This window comes from Phyllostomus hastatus, unplaced genomic scaffold (assembly GCF_019186645.2).
Source record: "Phyllostomus hastatus isolate PE091 unplaced genomic scaffold, TTU_PhHast_1.1 phas_scaffold_182, whole genome shotgun sequence".
Lineage (NCBI taxonomy): Eukaryota > Metazoa > Chordata > Mammalia > Chiroptera > Phyllostomidae > Phyllostomus > Phyllostomus hastatus.
The window spans coordinates 19,765,481-19,788,541 of record NW_025334013.1 but is presented as its reverse complement, the minus strand read 5'-3'; the positions used below and the strand labels follow the sequence as shown (position 1 = coordinate 19,788,541).

At 40.5% G+C, this 23,061-nt stretch overlaps 1 protein-coding gene across 1 annotated transcript in view; it reads right to left on the bottom strand.

Moving 5' to 3' along the window:
* The window catches only part of ZCCHC17 (zinc finger CCHC-type containing 17), a 53,651-nt gene extending 30,755 nt beyond the window's left edge, over nucleotides 1-22,896 (bottom strand). Inside the window, exons 1-3 of the mRNA XM_045858859.1 lie at nucleotides 22,797-22,896; nucleotides 12,142-12,262; nucleotides 4,238-4,295 (exon numbers count right to left, since the gene is read on the bottom strand). Coding sequence (XP_045714815.1) covers nucleotides 4,238-4,295; nucleotides 12,142-12,207 — 124 coding nt within the window. The 5' untranslated portion in view covers nucleotides 12,208-12,262; nucleotides 22,797-22,896. The remainder of the gene's footprint in view (nucleotides 1-4,237; nucleotides 4,296-12,141; nucleotides 12,263-22,796) is intronic.
* Between the last annotated feature and the right edge of the window lie 165 nt (nucleotides 22,897-23,061).

The window sequence follows — 23,061 nt, the reverse complement described above, 5'->3', positions numbered from 1 at the left end:
ATGGGATTTTCAGATTCTGGCAGCTATGGCAAGTACACGAAGAAAATCTGTCTTCAGACCAAAAGAGGTGTATGCCCTATAGGCACCGGGGTGAGTTTCCACCTCATTAAATCCCAGTCACCATAAAATGAGAAACTATTACAGATTGCTTACCGCTAGCTTGGAAACTGCTTGGTAAGCCGTTTATAATGCCAAAATGCAATTTGCAGCATAGTAGTCTCCAAGGCTAGAGCACGGTTTTATTATCCAAAGATCAGCTATTGGACTTTATTTAAAATTTTTTTGTTTTAAAAATAGCAGGAAGTGTAAGTCCTTCTCCCATGCCTTCCTAAGCAAGTCGACCTCCCCAGAGGTAACTACTGTTAACGCTTTGTTGGACATGCTTCCAGACTCTCCCAAACACACAGGGGGTGGGCAAAAGTAGGCTTACAGTTGTGAGTACATGAAACCGAGTTTATTCTTATATTATTCATTTGTATTAAAACTGTAAACCTACTATTGCCCATCCCTGTAGGCAATGATTTCTAAAATACACTGGCACACGTACACATACATTAAAAGGGGAGGGGGGTCATGCTATACAGACTCTTTTGCAATATGCTTTTTCATTTTATTATCTTGGACATCTTTCCATTTCAGTACATTGAAAGTTACCTTGTCTCATGGATTCTGAGAAGCACTTCCCACATACACACTTTACCATCTCTGAAATTAGAATGTTTCTTATAATCCATAGTGTTTTACAACTGCCATCAGCTGGGTATCACTGTGGTAGAATTGTAGGAAAACTTTCCATTGACCTTTTCTGGTAAAATGAGGATGGCATCGGCATCCCAAGATCTTAGAATACAGTTACCATTCATTTGCACTGTCCACTGTATAGATGTATGTAATTTATTTAACACTGTATTAAAAACTAAATTCTCTGAATAATTGCTAAATTAAAGGGCAAGTATATTAAAAATATAAATAGACATTGCAAAAACATGTAACGATTTATGCTCCCAATAATAAGCAAAACTATTGCTGGAAATACCCATTTCCACTACCGGTATTAATAGCAACCTTTAAAATATTCACTAATCTCAAAGACCTTCAGAGTGTTTTAAATCACTTTAAAAAAAAATTTAAGATAATTTCAGATTCACTTATAGTTGAAAGAAATATTACAGAGACCCCGTGTTCCCTTTACTCAGTTTCCTCCAAAGATAACATTTTGCAAAACCAGAGAACACTATCACAACCAGAACATCTGTATTAATATGCGATATAATAAGATATAAATATTTGGGCCCTGGCTGGTGTAGCTCAGTGGATTGAGCACCAGCCTGTGAACACAAAGGTTGCTGGTTCAATTCCTACTCAGGGCACATGCCTGGGTTGTGGGCCAGGCCCCCAGTTGGGGGCATGCAAGAGGCAACCAATCAATGTTTCTCTCACACATTTCTCTTTCACATTAATATTTCTCTTCCTCTCTTTCTCCCTCCCTTCCCCTCTCTCTAAAAATAAATAAAATCTTTTTTTTTTAAATAAAAGACATACATATTTGGTCTTTGTTCCTGGTATAGGGCTCCTAAACTCTTGGAATTTCCTAAGTGATCAGAATGCCTTATTATAGGACAAGCCCCTTTCAACCGTATCCAAGTTCATGCTATGAAGTAACTATTGGTGAGCCCCTAGAGAACTTCAAGATGCAGTCTGGTAAGCTTGAGAGGAACCAATCATGCGATTAGAAGGTGAGAACTTTCAGCCTTATTCCCTGACTTTCAAGGACAAAGGAGCGGCCAGAGATTGAGTTAAATCACCAAGGTCAATGATTTAATCAATCGTGCCTATATGATAGAGCCTCCATTAAAAAAAAACAAAACTCCTAACCAATAAGGCCTGGAGAGCTTCCGAGTTGTCGGATAGATACATCCCCATGCCGCCAGGATGATACACCTCAACTCGACTTGGGACTGTTTTTAGACTTCGTCCTTTATACTTCCTCATTTGGTTGTTCATTTGTGTCATTTATAATAAATTTTATGAGTAAGCAAAGCATTGTCTTCAGTTTTTTTGCGTTGTTTTAGAAAATTACTGAAACTTGGGAGGGTGGTATGGAAACCTTTAAATTTGTAGCCAAGTCAGACAGATGTGTGGGTAACCTTGGGGACTCGATACTGGTAACTGTGTCCGCAGTCTTGTGTGACTAAGCCCTTAAACCTGTGGAGCCTGATGCCACCTTAAGGTAGTGTCAGAATTGAATTGTAGGATACATGGTTGGTATCAAAGAATCAGAGAATTGGAGAACTGGCTGTTGATTCCATACCACATGCTGGGATGGCAGCAGAAAGAAAAGCAGTACTAATGCATGCTACAAAATGGATAAACCCTGAAAACACGCTAAGTAAAGAAGACAATAACAAGCCCTGGCTGGCGTAGCTTAGTGGACTGAGCTCGGGATGTGAACCAAAGTGCTGCAAGTTCGATTCACAGTCAGGGCACATGCCTGATTTGCAGGCCATGACCTCCAGCAACCACACATTGATGTTTCTCTCTCTCTCTCTTTCTCTCTCTCTTTCTCTCTCTCTCTCTCTCTCCCTTCCCTCTCTAAAAATAAATAAATAAAATCTTAAAAAAAAAAAAAAGAAGACAATAACAAAAGACCACATGTGCAAGTACATAAACACAGAAAGCAGCCCTGGCTGGTGTGGCTCAGTGGATTGAGCACCAGTCTGCAAACCAAAGGGTTGCTGGTTTGATTCCTGGTCAGGGCACATGTCTGGGTTGCCGGGCCAGGTTCCCCAGTGTGGGGTGTGTGAGAGGCAACTACACATTAATGTTTCTCTCCCTCTCTTTCTCTCTCCCTTCCCCTCTGTCTAAAAATAAATAAAATCTTTTTTAAAAATACCTTTAACAAGAAAAGGAAAAAAAGAAAAAAGAAAGCAGACTGCTGGTTGCCTAAAGCTGGTGAGGAAAGAGGGATGGTAATAGAAAATGTGGGGTGACTATTAATAGGTACAGAATACGTTTTTTGGGGGGATGACAAAAATGTTCTCAAGTTAGACTGTAGAGATGGTTGCAAAGCTCTGCGAACACAGTAAAAACCAGTGAATTACACACTTTGGGTAAAATATATGGTATGTGTTGTATTTCATTAAACTGTTTTTAAAAAGAATGTTATATAAATGGGATAGTAAAGTGTACAATCTTTGGGATTAACCTTTTTTCACTCACCGTTTATTCTCTGGAGATTGATCCAGATTGTTGTGCATATCAGTACTTCATTTTTGTTCCTTTCCATTCCTGAGTCTTATTCCATTGTATAAATGTACCTTTGTTTTATTTTTTAAATCAATATGGAGCATAAGCACCTTTCAAGATTATTTATTGATCAACTGCTATTTTTTTCCTTGTGAAATCCCTTCATATCCTTGGTCCCTTTTCCTACTTCACCCCTTTTTTACGAGTTCTTTGTCATAATACTAAATTCATTGTCTCAACTTCGCTTCTGATCATTTTTGCAATAAAGTTTTTTATTTTTATGCAGTCAAATGTTATTTTAATAACATCCTTATGGTTTCATTTTCCCATTAAAATCTTTAAATTATTCTAGCACAAGAAATTATGAAGTTGAGTCTTTGGATCCACTTGGAGTGTAATGCTAAAAATCAGGATGCCTGGGTTCCAGCCCTGGACATGCCATTACCTACCTAAATCACTCTGAGCAGGCTACCAGCCTGTAAAACTTGCCTTTTCTACTTACCACAATTATTTTGAGAAACAAATAAGATTATAGCTGTGAAAGAGATTCTTCAAAAATGTTCAACAAATGCCTATCAATATATGAAGAAAATTTAAAGCATTATATATAACATATATATTTGTGTTAGTTATACTACTAGTATTTCCTTTCCATGTCCCGTAACTAAAAAACTCACAATGTTAGCTTTAGAGAGTAAGTAGCTTCCTTTCCCCCAAACCCAAAGACAAAAGAGGTCAAGTGACTTGCCTAGGGTCACATGTGAAATTTGGGGAAGAGCTGGTTCCAGAAGTAAGCCCAAGCAGCTATACCCCAAACCTCCCTCCATGTTAGAGAATGCTATTCCTGATTTAAGACCTGCTAAAAATTACCTGCCATCACTTGTCTGTATTCGTATCTCTAAGAAAACAAAACTACTGCCTAAAAACAAAGACACCATTTAGGATGTGGTGGTGGAATGGGAAGGCTGAATTGCACATTATAGGTTCCCACCTTGCTTCCGACAGCCTGGGATTTTGATAAAGGCTCCATAGTCTGTCACCATAGCAACCTATAAAGACAAAAAAGGAAAAATATAAAAGGATCAATGTCATATACATAGACTCTCTTTTGTAGCATTTAACCTATACTCTGAATTTCTACTTGTTATTTGGCTGCTTCTCTCCGTCTGCTGCCAAACTGTGATGTTTTGTCAAAGTCTTTCTATTCTTTTTAAAATTGAGACTAACAGGCATGTGTGAACCCATTAAAAACATTGGTGAGAGTGGACTATTGTCAGATGGTATGACAGTACCCAGGAATGCCAAATCCACCTACTGAACTCTTCAAAGAAATAAATGAACAAAAGGAACAAACAGCAGAAATTCGGGTAATAAAGCCACACTTTGCCCTAGCTGGGATTGAGGCCTCCAATCCCAACACAGAGAACTTCAACAGTTTGGGGTAGATCATGTAGGACATCCCTTTCTCCTAAAGTTCAAATCAAAGCCAACTCTAGGTCACTTCAAACCAGAGTCTGAGTTTTATCGAGACAGAGAAAAAGCCAATACACAGACATCTCACAGAAACTGAAAAGATATAATCAGAGAGAGAAAGAGTTGTCCTCAAGTCTTGTGCAGAGCTGATCTAAGATGAAGGGGGAGAGGTCAGATCAGTCTGTATGTACTATGTAATATGTAATATTACATACGAAAGGCCCAGATCCCTTGCCAAATTATTACTCCGACTATCTCCTCCCCTCTTTCCTCTAGACCACTCCCTTCACCAGTGGATTGGGATTCCAGTTGTCACTACATACTGTATTGACCCTAAATACATTATTATTTTTGAAAAATATTCAATACCATCGTATACACATACATTTTACTATTTTCAGTGACTTCAATGAGTTGTTCACTGTTCCAGTTCACCACAACTACAACAAGGGGATAGAGTAAGACGATCCCTGCTGGACTGCTATGCACTAACACAAGAGAGGACCCAAAAAACGTAATTTATTTATAATAAAAAGTTGTGTATTTATTCTTACATGTTTAAACTTCAGTCAACATCAAAGTACTCTCCAAATGTTGCAATACACCTATCAAGACATTTTTTCCATTACTCAAAACAACTTTTTTTAAAAAAAGATTTTATTTATTTATTTTTAAAGAGGGGAAGGGAGGGAGAAAGAGAGGGAGAGAAACATCAGTAAATGGTTGCCTCTTGTGCACCCCCTACTGGGGACCTGGCCTGCAACCCAGGCATGTGCTGGGAATTGAACCGGTGACTCTTTGATTCACAGGCCAACACTCAATCCACTGAGCTGCACCAGCCAGGGCATCAAAACTGCTTTTAAACTCATAAATTTTGATGACTTTTAGTGCTTCTGCCATTTTTTTTCACCTCTTCCACATCGGCAAAACATTTCCTTTTGAGGACTTTTTTCGTGTGTGTGTGTGGGAGTGGGGAGTTGGTCAGGGCTAAATAGGGTGAATAAGGAAGGTGGGGCACTGGGGTCAAGCTGTTTTTGGTCAAAAACTGCTGAACACTCAGCACAGCGTGGGCAGGTGTACTGGTTAAGTCACCCATAATCAAATGGGCAAACACAATGAGTCTTAAAAGTTTTTTACTGAAAGCCGAACACAGCCCCTCACAACACCAGCTGGCACACTGATTCCAATGAGTTCCTGGAATACTCACCTAGGGGGAAGCCTGTACTACAAGAAGCCCACCCTCCAAAAAATAATTCTGGTTTTTTTTTGGGGGGGTCCCCCTTGTATATATTGAATACTTACTACATGCAAAACACCATTCAAAGTGCTTTACATAATCTCTTGACACCATACAATGTTGGTACTATTAATTATATCCATCTGATTGATGACAAAACTGATGCATGGAGAGACTAAGTAACCTGACCAATGTTCAAAGCTAATAGTAACAGTGCTGGGATCTGAACCTAAGGAGTCTTAGCTCACTACAGCTGCTCATTGGTTAGCTATAAAATTCCAGCAGCCAAAAGCAATGTGACAGTTGATATCGTCTCTGTCTCCTGGCAACAATCTTAGAAGGACAAATGATAGGTTCCCATGCTGCAGATGAGGTGACACAGTGGAGGTGTGGAAAGAACACAGGCTTTGGAGTGAAAGATGTGGCTTCTAATCCCACCTCTCCCACTTCTTACCTGTGGGATGTTGAGCACAAGTCACCATTCAGGGCCTAAGTTCCCACTGCACTCATTATGCTGCTGCAGATAACAAATGATGTACATGAAGCACTGGCCCTGGTATCCGGCACCCAAAGTACATTCAACAAATTTTAGCTTTTTAATAATTTACAGTCCAAGACAATGAAGCACAGAAAGGTGGGAAGGCACACAGCTAACTTAGATACAGGGTAGGCACAGATCCTAGGTCCCCTGAGTCCCAGTTCAGTGTCTCCTACATCACCAAATAGCATCATTACTCACTTCAAAATCAGGAGAAAAATTTCCATTCTCCTCATTTGTTAATGGGGATATTAGGACAGAACACTTGAAACAAATCTCCAAAATAGAGCACTTACAATGGGATAAGAACCAAAAATTTGAAACTTCTGTTTTACACTGATGAACATGCTATGCTGGAGTAGGGACCAGAGAGCTACCCCATCGCGCCCCCCCCAAAAAAAAAGAAACAGTAAAATCAGGCAGACACTAACATTTATCTATCTATCTATCTATCTATTTATATTGACTTTAAAGAGGAAGGGGAAAGAAAGAAAAAGAGAGAGTAACATTGATTTGTTGTTCCACTTATTTACGCATTCACTGGTTGCTTCTTGTACGTGCCCTGACCGGGGACTGAACCCACAACCTTGGCGTATCAGGACGACACTCTAACCAAATGAGCTACCTGGACAGTACCAGACACTAGCATTTAAAATCAAAGCAAGGTAGAACTGCGGGAAGGACCTTAGAGATTAGCTGGTCCAATCCTGTCATTTTTCAAATGAGAAAAGTGAAGATCAGAGACATGAAATGCTTACCCAAGTTCACAAAGCAATTTGTTCTCTGTAAGATAGGATCATATAGATAAAAAAAGATGATTTTAATTAAAAATATTTATTTACTTTTGGAGAGAGGGGTGGAAGGGAGAAAGAGAGGGAGAGAAACATCAATGTGAGAGAGAAATAATGATCGGTTGCCTCTCATATGTGCCCTGACCAGGACCAAACCCATGACCCAGGCACGTGCCCTGACTGGAATCAAACCGACAACCTTTCACTGTTGTGGGACAACACCCAACCAACTGAGCCACAATACTCGGGGCTGATTTTAATTTTTAATTACAATAAAAGCAAATCCCTTCTTTCTGAACTAACCAAAGGTACTTTGGCTTTTGCTCCAGGGTTCTAAAAAGAGGAGTAAGATGTTTCATATTGCGTAACATTATTAAAGGGCAAAACTATCTAACAAACTTAAAAATAGCATCTGGAAGTAGGAGCCCAAATCACCTTGCTGTTGTAAACTATGGCAATCTCATTTTTGAATCCTGAAGCTCCAGTGTCACATTTTGATCTTTTTAGGAAATATTATGACAGACCTTCCCTTGGCCTCTCCCAAAAGGAAAGGTTAATGGGCTCCAGAATGGATGCACTCAACGATTCAGTTAGGAAAAGGCATTCTTGCCTGCATCCAGCACCAGGTGTTTCCATCACTGTGTCTCCTAAGGTGCAGGCAGAGTTGAAATTAACAGAATGGCACCTGCTATAGATGATTACACAGTCTGCCCTGATGTCCCCAGAATAATTAGTTAAATAGCTCAGGGGAAAAAATTCAGTAATTATTGCAACTAGACTCAGGGCTTGGGTAAAATGAATTCACCATCTTCAGATTAGAAGTTGCATTGGCCTTGAAACTAGTTATCTCCATAATGTAAATGAGCAATATGAGGCTCAGAAGCATAAGATAATTGTGCAAAGTCACAAAGTTAGAAAGTAGCATGGCTAGGCAGGGAACAGAAGTATTTTGACTTCCAGTTCAATGCATTTCCACTTTCCAGCACCAATTTCCTCTCAGCATTTCTTTGGCTATGGCCAGGCTAAGCCAAATCCCAATTCCCACTGCTATGCCTGTGTCCCCTACCATCCTTAATGGACAGGAGAAGGATGAATAATGGCTTCTCAGCTATTCGATCACTGGGCCCCTCTGCCCTCCTGGGCCTGCTAAAGACAAGAACTGCTAGCATCAGGGCAGCACCGCCAGTCAGTGACAATGGGACCTAAGAGACTTAGGATCAATTTAAATCAAACATTTACTGAACACTTATATACAAGATGCTATGTGAAGTACTTTGAAATAAAAACAACTTTAAAAAAAGAGATGCCCAGACTATTTTAACATGAATTTGAAGTAGTTGCTAAGATACATGAGACAACCATGGCCTCTGCTCTCCAGTAACTCACAGGCTGGTGGAGGAGATATACACATATACAAGTAACAACAATTCAAGACAGACTGTAGTTAATGCCATAACAGAGATACAAATAAATGACTGTGGAACAACCAGATTTACCATCTAACTTCCTTCTACACTTCAATTCAGTTAAGAGTTCTCTCACAGATCTTTCAGTTTTCCATGCATTTACGCACAGTTAACCCCAGCTACAGTGTAGCAGAAAGCAGACTTGGAGAGAGCACTTCAGAAACCCAGCTTTGCCACTTATTAACCATTTGGACATAACTTCTGAGAAGTTTCCTTATCCAGAAAAGGGGTTAACAATTTCTTAGGAGAGAGAATGACAAAATGTGTCAAAATGCTGATTTACATTAGGCTTATAAAAACTTTTTTTAAAGATTTTATTTATTTATTTTTAGAGAGGGAAGGGAGGGAGATAGAAAGAGAGAGACATCAATGTGTGCTTGCTGGGGGTCATGGCCTGCAATCCAGGAACGCACCCTGACTGGGAATCGAACCTGCGACACTTTGGTTCACAGCTCGTGCTCAATCCACTGAGCTACACCAGCCAGGGCTTAAAACCTTTTTTTTTTTTTATTTTAATGTAACCACGTCTTCTTTGTGAATATTAGATACTCATTAAATGTTTGTTCGGATGAATATTTTGAAAAGTTTATTTCCAATTTATCATAAAATTTCTCTGTCCCTAATTCTGGTAACTTCTAAACCATTATTTTTCAAAATGTGCTCCTGAAATACTAAGCTGGAACCATGAAGTTCTCTCTGAACATTAGTCTAGCCCATCCACCCTGACAGTAAAATATAAAGCCTACCCTAATACAAGCCCCATCTCATATAAGAAAAAGCTGTAGGTCAGGAGCCACTTCGCCATTAATCCGAGTCAGTCTGTCGAGGTCAGAGGACTCCCTTTTGTGTAACAGCTGACAAGTCAGGACTTCGTGATCGGAAAAATCCATTTCATCTCTAATACTACCACTTCCTTTCCTGAGCCCTGGTACGTTGACCTTTAGGGACACTATGGGCCTTAAAGGACAAAGGCTCTAAGAGCAGAGCTGTTTGCTATTTGTTAGAATCTATCACCCTTTGTATCATGACTGTTACACTACAAGTTGGGACCAACTTAACAGAAGCCAAGAGCCACAATTATCTATAACCAATTGGCAGTCACAAAGTGGGTCTTCAAAGGCCTCACATTATTAGGAGGTGAAAATTTATCAACCACAAAGCAAGCAAAAATGTCATAAAATGATAGTTAAAATACTACAGTTATTCATAAGACACTGAAAACAATTTTTTGGCTTTATGTTTGCTTCAAGAGAAAAGAGATAGAGTGATAACGTTAATGAATTCCTACCTTGTCTCAGGCATTGTGTTTTTATAGATGACAGCTTATTTAAAGCTCCATGGCAATCCTCTGGAAGTAGTTCTCTCAATTTAATAAATAAGAAAGCTGCCCTGGCTGGTGTAGCTCAGTGGATTGAGCGCAGGCTGTGAACCAGGCATCGCAGGTTCAATTACCTGTCAGGCCATATGCCTAGGTTGCAGGCCATGGCCCCCAGCAACCACACATTGATTTTTTTTTTCTCTCTCTCTCCCTTCCCTCTCTCTAAAATAAATAAAATCTTCAAAAAGAAGCTAAAGTACCTCATAATTTGATAGAACTTTAAATATTAAAAAAATAATAATAAATAAAAAATAAATAAATAAGAAAGCTGATGCCCAGGCTGGTGTGGCTCAGTGGATTGAGTGCTGGCCTGCGAACCAAATGGTCGCCAGTTCAATTCCGAGTCTAATGCACATGACTGGGCTGTGGGCCAGGTCCCCAGTAGGGGGCATGCAAAAACCAACCACATAGGCCTGGCTGGCGTAGCTCAGTGGATTGAGCATGGGCTGCGAACCAAAGTGTTGCAGGTTCGATTCCCAGCCAGGGGTACATGCCTGGGTTACAGGCCATGACCTCCAGCAACCACACATTGATGTTTCTCTATCTCCCTCCCTTTCCTCTCTAAAAATAAATAAATAAAACCTTTAAAATATATATTAAAAAAAAAACCACACACTGATGTTTCTCTCCCTCTTTCTCCTTCCCTTTCCCTCTTTATAAATAAATAAATAAAATCAGCTCTGGCTGGTGTAGCTCAGTGGATTGAGCATGGGCCTGTGAACCAAAGGGTTGCTGGTTTGATTCCCAGTCAGGGAACACGCCTGGGTTGAGGGCCCAGGTCCCCAGTAGGGGTTGCGTGAGAGCCAACCACACATAGATATTTGTTTCTTTCTCTCCCTCCCTTCCCTTCTCTCTAAAAATAAATAAATAAAATCTAAAAAGGAAAAAGAAAAAAGAAAGCTAAGGCTCAAATGATCAAGTGACAGTGTGAAGGATCACACAGTAAGTAAAAAGCTAGGACTGGAGTCTAGGTTTTGTCTTATTCAAAAGTCTTTACTCTAAAAACAAATACAGTGCGTTGTCCCTCAAAGTCTGACCATTCACTCAGTCATCAAGAAATACTGAGAACCTATCACTTTCTACCCACCTAACTGGGGCTTAGACAACACTAAACAAAACAGACAGGGCTCTGCCTTCATGGAGTTAGCTTAGTGTCATGTGAGGAAAAAAGACACGTTAAACAAGTACACAGATAAACGCAGGATAAATCTATTTACTTAGGTAAAAAAAAAAAATCTCTTGAGATGACATTATATCTAACACCTAAGAGAGAAGTTGGTGGGAAAGTGTGGCTAGAAGCAAAAGTACGCGCAAGTCCTGAGAAGGAAGCAAACTCAGAATGTTTCGGGCTGTAAGGAGGATAGAGTGGCTAGGAACGAGTACAGCAGGAGAGAACAACACTGTCAGACTAGGTAGAAGCTACGTTATACAGGGTCACAAAAACAAGTCTAGATGTATTCAAGGGTAGTCAGAAGCCTCGAAAGCAGCACTGTCCAAATCTGTTTTTAAAGTGTTATTCTGGCTATGATGTAAAGAACAGATGGCAGAGGGCCTATGATAAAAGGAGAGTTCCTAGTAGTGGCCAGGGAAGAGGTGGAGAGCCTGAACAGTGTACCACAGCAAAGAAACATACAGCCCAGATATATATCTGGGAGGTCGAAATGATAGGACTTGCTAATGGGCTCCAGAGGGAGGGAAAATCAAGATCAATTCAAGAGAAAAAAAAATCAAGGATGATGTCCAGATTTCTAGCGTGGGCACCTGAATAGTTCAAAACATAAATCAGAGATGCTGTGAGGTATCCGAATGAGGATGTCAAGTATGCAGCTAGAAGTCTGGAGCTTAGAAGGGGCACAGGTGACAGCCAGATGCTCCACTAGCCCTTCCCGTTTAAACTGTGATATTCACTATATTCTAAAATGGACAAGAGTTCCAAACCCAGAGGCTTTTCACCCTCAATCTATGCTTAACAAAAAAAAAAAAAGTAAGTTTTCAAAAACAAAAAAATATACCTCTCCTTGGAAGATAGTGTAGAGAGCAGGCAAGTTCTCCATGGTCTCGGGTCTTCCTGAATTCATCCTTAGTGTTCTATGGCTCCTCCATATCTCTTCTGCTAAAGCTAATTCAAGTGTTCTGCCACAAAGAAAGAAGCCAGACAACAATGTGAGAGACATCTGTATTAAGGAAGAAAACTGCAGACAATCCAGGCTACAGAATAATTAATATAGGTCTAACACATGTGCTTTCATCTAAATCTCTTTTGTGTATTCCATTTGTGGGGAGTTTTGGAAACCTTGATCTTATTTCTTTTCAATTTGTTACTTACCCAAGGGCATTAATCTACTGTTGTCTCTTGTGTTTTAATTGCTACTGTTGGTATTCTTTTGCCAAGGGAAGGTTTGTGGGGGAGGGCAGTATAAATGGATCTTTAAAAAAGGAAAACTGTAGTAATAAGAGCTAACATTTATCAAGCACTTACTATGTCCAGGCACTCATTTAATTCTCAAAAACAGCAAGATAGAGGTTCTATTATTATCATGTTATGCAGATGAGAAAATCAAAGCTTCCAGAGGTCAAATTACTATGCCTATGTCAAAAAGCCAGAAAATGGTAGAGTCAAACTCTGGCTGATACCAGAGACCACACTTTTAATCACTATGCTAGGTGTTAAATCTGAAATGACTTCAAAAGAGAAAGAATAGTTTACTTTTCCTGATAAAATTAAAAACACACATGCTCATTTTATAAGGTTAGATAGTACATGAATAATAAAGAAAATAATTTATAATTCAATTTTATTTATATCCTTTTATACTTTTTTATATATAGTGTTTTAATGGAATTGTGAAATCATTAATCATTAATTAACAGCCATTTTCTTAACATATTTGAGCAATTCTTACATACAAATATACACACACTTATTTTTTTAATGCCTACATAATAACCCATTGTTAGAGATACCAAATTCATGTAACTATTTGTGGATCATGTTAAAATACAGACTACAATTCTGAGGTGGTACCTGAGACTGTACACATCTAACAAGCTCCTAAATGATAGTTATTCTGCTTTGGGAACAAGTCTTACTGCTTTGGAGTTGAATGGGCATTCCTTAGAGGTGCTCTTGCCCAGCTCCCTGGTTTTAAACAGAGGAAATTAGCAATCTAGGGGCTCTCAACCATGCCCCTTTACTCTGCTGGACAGATCCTCGGTTCTCTTTTTTCCTCCCAATTATACTTGGCACCATTAACACTTGAGACTATTTTCCTTAAGTTTTCATAAGCAAATACTTTCTTCTCTCCTCAACTCTAACTGCCACCCCTCACTTTCAGATGATGACTTAGGGTCCTGTTTTTTAACTCTTCCTGATTTACAATCACCATCCATTAACTAAACCGTCTTGCCTGAAACAGAACTAAAAGCAAATCCTGTCAGCCTTCCAAATCCTGGTTCTAGTATCACCCAATGCCCACGAACATCCCTGTCCTTGAGTTCCATAAGACAACCTTGTATCCTTATCATAAACTTTCCCTTTCTGGGTTAGGTCAGCCAGAGGTGTGTATTATTACTCTACAAATAGTGCACAGACAGAATGCAAGCAGATTTGTCAGTTCTTAAGAAACAGCTGATAAGCAAGTTAAATCCAAGTACCATAGCTTGGTTGAATCCTTCCTTCCATTTCCCAGCTATGCAGTCTCAACTCTAGTACTTCCCTTCTCTCTGCCCAGCATCTTTCACATCACATCCTAAAACAGAAGTCATTAATCTGAGGTCAAGGGTTCTGTCAAAAAACCTTCCACCTTGACTGCTGTAGCTCAGTGGATTGAGCGCAGGCTACAAACCAGTCAGGGCACATGCCTGGGTTGTGGGCCAGGTCCCCAGTGGGGGCCATGTGAGAAGCAACCACACAGTGATGTTTCTCTCCCTCTCTTTTTCCCTCCCTTCCCCTCTCTAAAAATAAATAAATTAAACCTTTTTAAAACATTAAAAATAAAAATACAGTTTTGTTTTGTTTTTTAAATCATCCCTCCAACTCGTAGAGCATTAGTGAGGTACAGGATCCACAGAGGCAGCAGCAGGTGGGATATCTAAATGAGCTCAAATACATGTATCTCAGTCTCACCTGCTCCTCCAACAGAAAGGTTGTGGAAAGACAGTAACAATGGAAACAGTCTTAAGTTGTTTCTTGTTTATTTCTGCTGGGATAAGAATATGAGCAGCTAAGTTTAAAGTTCTCTTGTTTGCTCCTTCTGTAGAAGAGTAGCCTGAGAAATCCTATGCAATTCTTTTTTTTTAAAAGATTTTATTTATTTACTTTTAGAGAGGGAAGGGAGGGAGAAAGAGAGAGAGAAACATCAATGTGCGATTGCTGGAGGCTATGGCCTGCAACCCAGGCATGTGCCCTGACTGGGAATCGAACCTGTGATGCTTTGGTTCTCAGTTCACGCTCAATCCACTGAACTACACCAGCCAGGGCTATGCAATTCTTTAAGAAGGAAACCAGCAGCATTTTTGAGGGAAGCCCTGAAGTGTAACAATATATGTTTACAATTCAGGAAAGTAGAGGGTTGTCATTTTTTTTTAATGGGATTACAAATTTTTTTCATACTATGTTCTATAGTATTAGGATTCTATGATGGTTATTCAGAAGCTCCTTAGGAAATTCAACTTTATTTTTTAAAAAGTCAATTCTGAAAAATCTAGGGGGCATAGGGCTTAAGAGAGCCAAAGAGGTAGGGGTCTAGGCCAACCAACCAGAAGAGAGCCTCTACATCAAAGGTGCAAGGAGCAGAATCTCGAAGAAACCAGAACCGGGGGAGGTCCCAGTCAAAGCATTTGGAAAGCTGGATGGCTCAGTTGATTGGAGTATCATCCCAATACACCAAGGTTGTGGGTTCAATCCCTAGTTAGGACACATATAAGAATCAACCAATGTCCTGGCTGGTGTAGTTCAGTGGATTGAGCGAGGGCTACGAACCAAAGTGTCGCAGGTTCGATTCCCAGTCAGGGCACATGCCTGGGTTGCAGGCCATGACCCCCAGCAACCACACGTTGATGTTTCTCTCTCTTTCTCCCACCCTTCCCTCTCTAAAAATAAATAAATAAAATCTTTTTAAAAAAAGAATCAACCAATGAATGCATAAATAAGTAGAACAACGTGAATCGATGTTTTTCTCTCTCAAGTCAATCAATCAATAAGTAAATAAATAAATAGAATTTAAAAGGGGGAAAATAAAAAAATAGGCATAGGTCAATTATTACTGATTCACACTTGCCTTCCCAGCCTTGGGTGGGCTATGGTAGCAAGTAGAGGTTACAGGAGGAGGAACTATTTTTAACAGTATATTCTGCTTTGATCCAGCTTACCTATTAAGTTTCTGTGTTAAGATTTTATTTGGGGGAAATAAAGTTGTTTTGCTTTAAAAAATGTTTATAATAGTCCTGACCAGTGTGGCTCAGTTAGTTGGGAGACATCCCACGAAGTGAAAGGTCGCTGGTTTAATTCCTGGTCAGGGCACAAGTCTGGGATGTGGGTTTGGTCCCTGGCTGGGGCATATGTGAGAGGCAACCAATTGATGTTTCTCTCCCTTTTTCCCTCACTTCCCTTCTCTTTAAAAACAAATAAATAAAATCTTTTTTTTTAAAAAAGGTTTATAAAACACTGACATACAGTCCAGGCAGATCGGATCATATCTATAGACTTAAAAAAGCAAGTAAATTGACAAAGATTGAGATGCACCATTTGGTGTTGCTTTGCAATAGTTCCAGAAACAGAACATCTTCCTTATGCACTTCATTTTACTTGAATGTTTTAAACTATAACATGTAGGAAAGCAATAAGGACCCAATTACTGGGCATTCCCTTCCCAAAGCAAGGGGCAGAGCAAGGAAAGAATGAATAGTAGGTATAACGGGAATGGCAGCAGAGAGTAAAGCCAAAATCTAGGTTGGATGAGCAGGACATCTGCAAAGAAGAGCAACCCAGTGTGGGGAGGAATGGGGTGATGAGATCATCCATTCATCGGGCAGTCTGGAACAGCGAATCAGTGACCAAGCACGGAGAAGCAGGGCCTGAGTAAGGCAATGTTAATTTTCTGATTTTAGTAATTACTTCATGGTTATACAGAAGAATGTCCTAGTTTGTAGGAAACCTAAAGTATTCAGGGGGGATGGGACATTAGGTCAACAACTAAACTCTCAAATGATTCATAAGAAATGTTATTTGTACTGTACTTCCATAATTTTGTGATTGTTTCAAAGTTTTTTGTAATGTGCATGCAACTGGAAGAAAAATGACTACATCCTGTCTCCCCTCTTCTCAAGCAAAGAGAAGTTCATAGAACAATATTACATTGATAAGGTACATCACAGCCCCTTTGGGACATCATTTCATGTGCGCACTTACTGATCTGGCCAAGGTTTTTGTTGTTTTTAAGTTTGTTTGGATTTAGATTTGTTACTGTTACTTAACAGTACTGATTGGATAGAACCCTGAGCATTAAAAGGAATTTTAATCCATCTTTAACCTATGTACACGAATTGAGATAAGTTGGTAAGTAAAAATACTGGGATATGAGCAGAGACAGAATGCCTACAGAACCTGCATTCTCAACCACTATTCTCCACCGCCTCAAGAAGAATTCACACTCCACACCTAAACTTCATAGCATATAGCTCTAACACTAAATAGGCCCCAATCAAGAGGGCACCATTCACAGAGGAGGCAACAATGAGCCAGGGCTGGATTCATTCATCCAAACATGTATCCAGGACCATTTCTCATTTGGTTTTGTGTTCCCAATGCCTGGTAAACAGTAAGTACCCCAAGTTTTCTTGAACTAGTGAACAGAGCCTTACTATGTGCCAAACCAAGGTAGAGAAAGGAGGAAGAAAGCATTCTGGTCTGAAGAATGCAGAAGAAGCCACTGAGTTCCATACACTACTCTGGACAGATCAGAAAATGGGAGACTTTCAAAACCCAAACTAATGGTCTAACCTTCCTCCTTCCTGCCTCATTTCTAGAGCAATTAATTATCTTAGAGCAATGCTACTTCTTTCCTGAACCCTAGTCATGGATCTGTTAGAAAATGGTCAAAATTGCATGAAAGAGAAAGAATAGTAAAAAGTTTTTTAAAAACATGCACATGCACACACACACCCACACACACAAATGGACTCAAACTATGAAAGCTGAAAGGAATTATGGAGCTCATTCAGCCCATGACTCCTATTTAACTGAAAATAAACTAACAGAGATCAAGTGACTTGATAATGGCTGCTCACGATGAGCCATGCTGGTACAGGGCCCCAAGGCCGATACTTAACTTGACTACTCCACACTGTTCTTTCCGTCAATAATCCTGAAAATCCCTTCCAAGTCCCTAATAATAATTACTAATTTTTGAGTGCTTCCTATTTGCTAAGTATTAACCTAAAAGCTTTACTTGTCTTAACTAATTTAATTCCCTTTTTGACTACTCCACGAAACAGGAAATTTTTGTTGCCATTTTACAGACAAAAAACCAAGACACAGAGAGGCTAAGTAACTATCTTGAAATCACAAAAACTATGAATGACACAGATGAAATTAAAATTCTATTTACAAACATTTTTTTTTACCTTTTTAAAGATTTTATTTATTTACTTTTTGAGAGAGGGGAAGAGAGAGAGAAAGAGGAGAGAAACAGTATATGCAGGAGATACATAGATCTGTTGCCTCTAGCATGCCCCCAAATGGGGAGCTGGCCCCCAACCCAGGCATGTGCCCTGACTGGAAACTGAATCAGAGACCTTTCAGTTTGCAGGCCGGTGCTCAATTCACGGAGCCATGCCTACCAGGGCTTTCCCTTTTTAGATTATGAAAGTCTTCTGAGCATGCCCTTATCTTGCACATCAGCATATCCCTCAAATCTCCAGTGCCTAGCACAGTGTAAAGCACATATACATTTAAAACTGTCTACTCAAATACTGAAGTACTTAATTTTACCCTATTTTAAATTGAATTAAATTCAGCACATGTACTGATGTTTATATATCAGGCCCTGTGCTAGCACTTCATAAACCTTTCAATCCTTAAAACAAGTGTACAAAGTAGATGTCCCTGTATTACAAGAGTGAATTTACTCGTCCAAAATCATAGCTAGAAAGAGACAAATCTTAGGCCATTCCAAGGGCCATTTACACTTACCACTAAACAAACCTTTTCAACATAGGCCCTGTCCTCAAAGACCTCCTAGTCTGGTAGGGATAATGGTGACCAATTCAATGCATATGATCACAGCTAAAATAGTGACTAGGCTCAAAATACTAAGAAAATAAAAAAAAAAGAAAGGCCTGGGAGAAGCAGGGAAGTTTGAAAGGTGACGACTTTTTATTAAGAATAAATGAAAGGCCCTGACTGGCCCTACCTGGGACTGCAGGTTCAGTCCCTGGCAGGGCATGTACAGGACAACTGATGGATATTTCTCTCTCACAGAGATGTTTTTCTCCCTCTTTTTCTCCCTCCATATCCCTCTCTCTAAAAGTAAATAAGTAAAATCTTAAAAAAGAAAAAGAAAATCCTGTAGCAGAGAACACTGTTCTTTGACCTGTTCAGAACACTTGTCTGTTGTCTGTTTTCTTCCAATCCGTCCTCTCCTTTTTCTTCACTTTCCTCACTATCCGGATTAGATTCCATAGTCTATTATTCAAACAATAGTGACCTTGACCTCCCTTTAATTCTGTCTCTACAGTTCACCTACACACCACAACCCTTACACTAGTGCAGACATTAGAATCCATTCTAGCTAGGTAAAGCAGAAAGGGACTTACTACCAGTTACTATGTAGCTTATAGAATACCTCAATAGCTATAGAAACAGGCTCTGGTAGAACTTTCAGGAACAACCCCTAACCCACAAGAAAAAAAAAGTCTTGCCAAAATCAAGAAAGTCACGTCTGTCATTGTAGAAAGTCACTAAACTAAAACACTGTTGACTAAGAAACTCACTGCTTCTGCTACGGTACCTGCCAGAGAACTGGATGCCTCTCGCCCTTCTCTGCACACTTCACTCAGTTCCACATTCAATCCCCATCTAAGGTATAAAGGAGGCCCAGAGATCTTTTTTTTCCCCCCAAAACAACAGATTTTTTAATAATATATTTTGTTGATTATGCTATTACAGTTGTCCCATCCTCCCCCCCCCCACTTTATTCCCCTCTGCCCTGCACACCCCCTCCTACCCACATCCCCCCACCTTTAGTTCATGTTCATGGATCATACAGATAAGTTCTTTGGCTTCTACATTTCCTATACTATTCTTAACCTCCCCCTGTCTATTTTCTACCTACCATTTATGCTACTTATTCTCTGTACCTTTCCCCCCCCCTCACTCCCTTGCTGATAACCCTCCATGTGCTCTCCATTTCTGTGGTTCTGTTCCTGTTCTAGTTGTTCGCTTAGTTGCTTTTGTTTTTGTTTTCGGTGTGGTTGTTAATACCTGTGAGTCAGTTGTCATTTTACTGTTCATATTTTTTATCTTCTTTTTCTTAGATAAATCCCTTTAACATTTCATATAATAAGGGCTTGGTGATGATGAACTCCTTTAACTTGACCTTATCTGAGAAGCACTTTATCTGCCTTTCCATTCTAAATTAAAGCTTTGCTGGATAGCGTAATCTTGGATGTAGGTCCTTGCCTTTCACGACTTGGAATACTTCTTTCTAGCCCCTTCTTGCCTGTAAGGTCTCTTTTGAGAAATCAGCTGACAGTCTTATGGAAACTCCTTTGTAGGTAACTGTCTCCTTTTCTCTTGCTGCTTCTAAGATTCTCTCCTTCATTTTAATCTTGGCTAATGTAATTATGATATGCCTTGGTGTGTTCCTCCTTGGGTCCAATTTCTTTGGGACACTGACCTTCCTGAACTTCCTGGAAGTCTCTTTCCTTTGCCAGATTGGGGAAGTTCTCCCTCATTATTTGTTCAAACAAGTTTTCAATTTATTGCTCTTCCTCCTCTCCTTCTGGTACCCCTATGATTGGGATGTTGGAATGTTTAAAGACGTCCTGGAGGTTCCTAAGCCTCTCCTCATTTTTTTAAAATTCTTGTTTCTTCATTCTTTTCTGGTTGGATGTTTCTTCCTTCTGAGGAAGATCTGAGTCCCAGTTTCCTTCCCATTACTGTTGGATCCCTGTACATTTTCCTTCATTTCACTCAGAGTAGTCTTCATTATTTCATCTAATTTGCAACCAAAGTCAACCAATTCTGTGGGCATCCTGATTACCAATGTTTTGAACTATGCATCTGATAGGCTGGCTATCGCTTAGTGGCTTAGTTGTATTTTTTCTGTAGCTTTGATCTGTTCTTCCATTTGGGCCATTTTTTTTTTTTGTCTTGGCACACCTGAGCCACAAAAAGTTAAGTGCCTAAGGCAGGTTCTGCTGAAAGGACTGATGTGCAAGAATGACTTGAAATGTACAGGTAAAAATGCTGGAATAACTCGTCCCAGTGTAAAAAATCTACCTGCATCCACACCACTACAGTTCCTTAGAAGAAAGTACGTTCTTGGTGGGAGGGAAGACAGCTCTTTTCTTTCCAAGTTTTCCGCCTGCCACCTTCCTTCCCTCCAGCCCCAGAGATCATTTTTAGTGTCCCAGAATTTTCAGTAAGAGAAAGCACATTAGAGATGGGAATGTGTGTTAAGCAAACCAAATCCACAGTCCTTGCCATACATGGATAGATTTTTCTCCAAGACTTCACAAAATAGCCTGATATTGCTAGGGGGGAAAAATCATGATCTCCAACTTCAAATGGGCCCTTAATTTCTGCAATACCTACATTTCTCTGGTAAACTACTCCCCCACACTCTATGAGTTCCAAATCTTCTGCAATCTTCTAAAATCTTTGACCTTCTCTCACTCTAAGTATTTCCACCTTATACTTTCTAGAGAAAATAATGGTCATGAGAAAAGAACTAATTTTGCCAATACCAAACATATAAACAACCTGTATCTATTGCCTTCATTTCCTTCTTCCTCTCTGTTAAATGGAGAAGTTGTCCATCTTCCCCAGGCTGCTCCCTATAACTACACTTTGGATCCCACCCATTACCATGTACTCAATTTTTCATCACCCTCTCAACTGGATCAGTGGTGACCCCTCATCTCTTTTACCTCCCACACCCTCTCCTCTCCTTTACAAATTCCAGGCCCAGTTCCTGGCTTCTGAGACAGCATTCCTCCGACCCTGCTCTTCAGCTCTTTCTTCTCTCTCTCCTGTGGGCTCACGCTCCTGTTCTTGGCCATTAATTGTTAGAACTAATCAAGGTCCTGACTTAGGCGATCTCACTCACATTTATGGCTCAGTCACCATCAATACAAACTACTCCCAAATTTATATTTCAAAAAATATATACATTTTTTCTAAGTTCCAACGCCATATTTCAAACTGCCTTCTGGACATCAAGATGACCTGCCCCTTCCCACACGCCCCCCCCAAATGACCCCATTGCCATAGGCCAGAAACCTAGGAGTTACAATGAAGTCCTCACTCTTCACTCCTTGACTCCAATCCATCACCAAATGCTATTGATTTTACCTCCTATAAAACTCTGGAATCTGTCCAACTCTCTGCAGTTCCACCAACACCTCAGTCCTCACAGACAAAAGCTCTCACCTAAGTGTATCTATCTCTCTTCCGTTTACTACTGAGTCCCTGAGGGATCAAGCCCTCTCCCCCTCTGCACCTCCTCATCAAAAATAAACCAAAAACAAACACCTCATCAGTCTTCTAGTAAAAGCTACAAAGTCCTGTAAGGTCTGACCTCAACCTGCCTCCGCCTTCATCACTTGTACCATACTCCTCCTCATTCTCTGCATATCGGTCATACTGCCCCCTGGGCTTTTTAGCCATTTTCCTCCTATTGTCACAGCGGCTCGGCACGCATTGTTCTTTATGGAATGGTTGGCCTCTCTTCATCTACCTAATGGAATTCTCTCTGAAGGTATCACTTCAGGCGTCTTTCCTCAGATAAGTCTTCCTGCTTATTTCAGCACTCAAAACATCAGGGGCCTGCCTCTCTTAAGTCGCACTTGTTTTACATTTCTTAGTGAGATACTTTGTTGAACATCTGTTTTCTCCACCAGATTCAACCCCCTGAGGTCAGGGACCATGTTTGGCTCACAATGTACCTTCCAAGCTTTGCACAGTAAGTATCAGTTGGACCACTAAGAAAAAGGCCTAGGTCACAGGTATGAGTCCAAATTTCTCAACGAGACTGCTCTAGAGAGGCAGGAGTCAGACATTCCCCTCATCTTTCTCTCTTTCACAGGGGCACAGAGCAGGCCCAGTAAAAAGCTTCCAGAAACAAGTCGGCCTCCTCAGACAGGACCCTAGTGAAGGCTGGGACACAGGCCTTTTCTCTCTGGGGGCGCCTGGCACACGGATGGACATGGTAGGCGCTCCGTGAAGTCAGCCGTCGAGGGCCCCAGGAAACCACAGAGACCCCAAAGCTCTGCTCCAGCCTAGAAAGGGAATCCAAGCTACCGCGTACCCGAGCTAGGATATCTGGGCCCACCACCAGCCCTTGCGATTAAAACTTCAGCTGAGAAGGTCCAGGCTCACCCCACACAACCGAGGGACCGCCCCCAGATTCCGCAGCCGCCCGCCCCCGACCTCCCCGATACCTACCAGGCGTCAGGTCCAGGTCTCCAAGCCGCAGCATTGCGCGAAACGCCAAAACCCAGTCAGCGCGCTTCCACCCACAAGACACAGCGTGCCCAGGCGGGACTCCACCTCGATCTACCAATCCTGGAACCGTACTCTCGTGACATCAGAAAGAGTTGACCAGTAACAGGAGACCATCTAGGGGGCGTTGCATGGGGGAGTATTGGAAACTGATTGGTTTCTCCAAGCCGGAAGTTCTAGGGGAAAGACTAAGTCGGAACCAATCGTG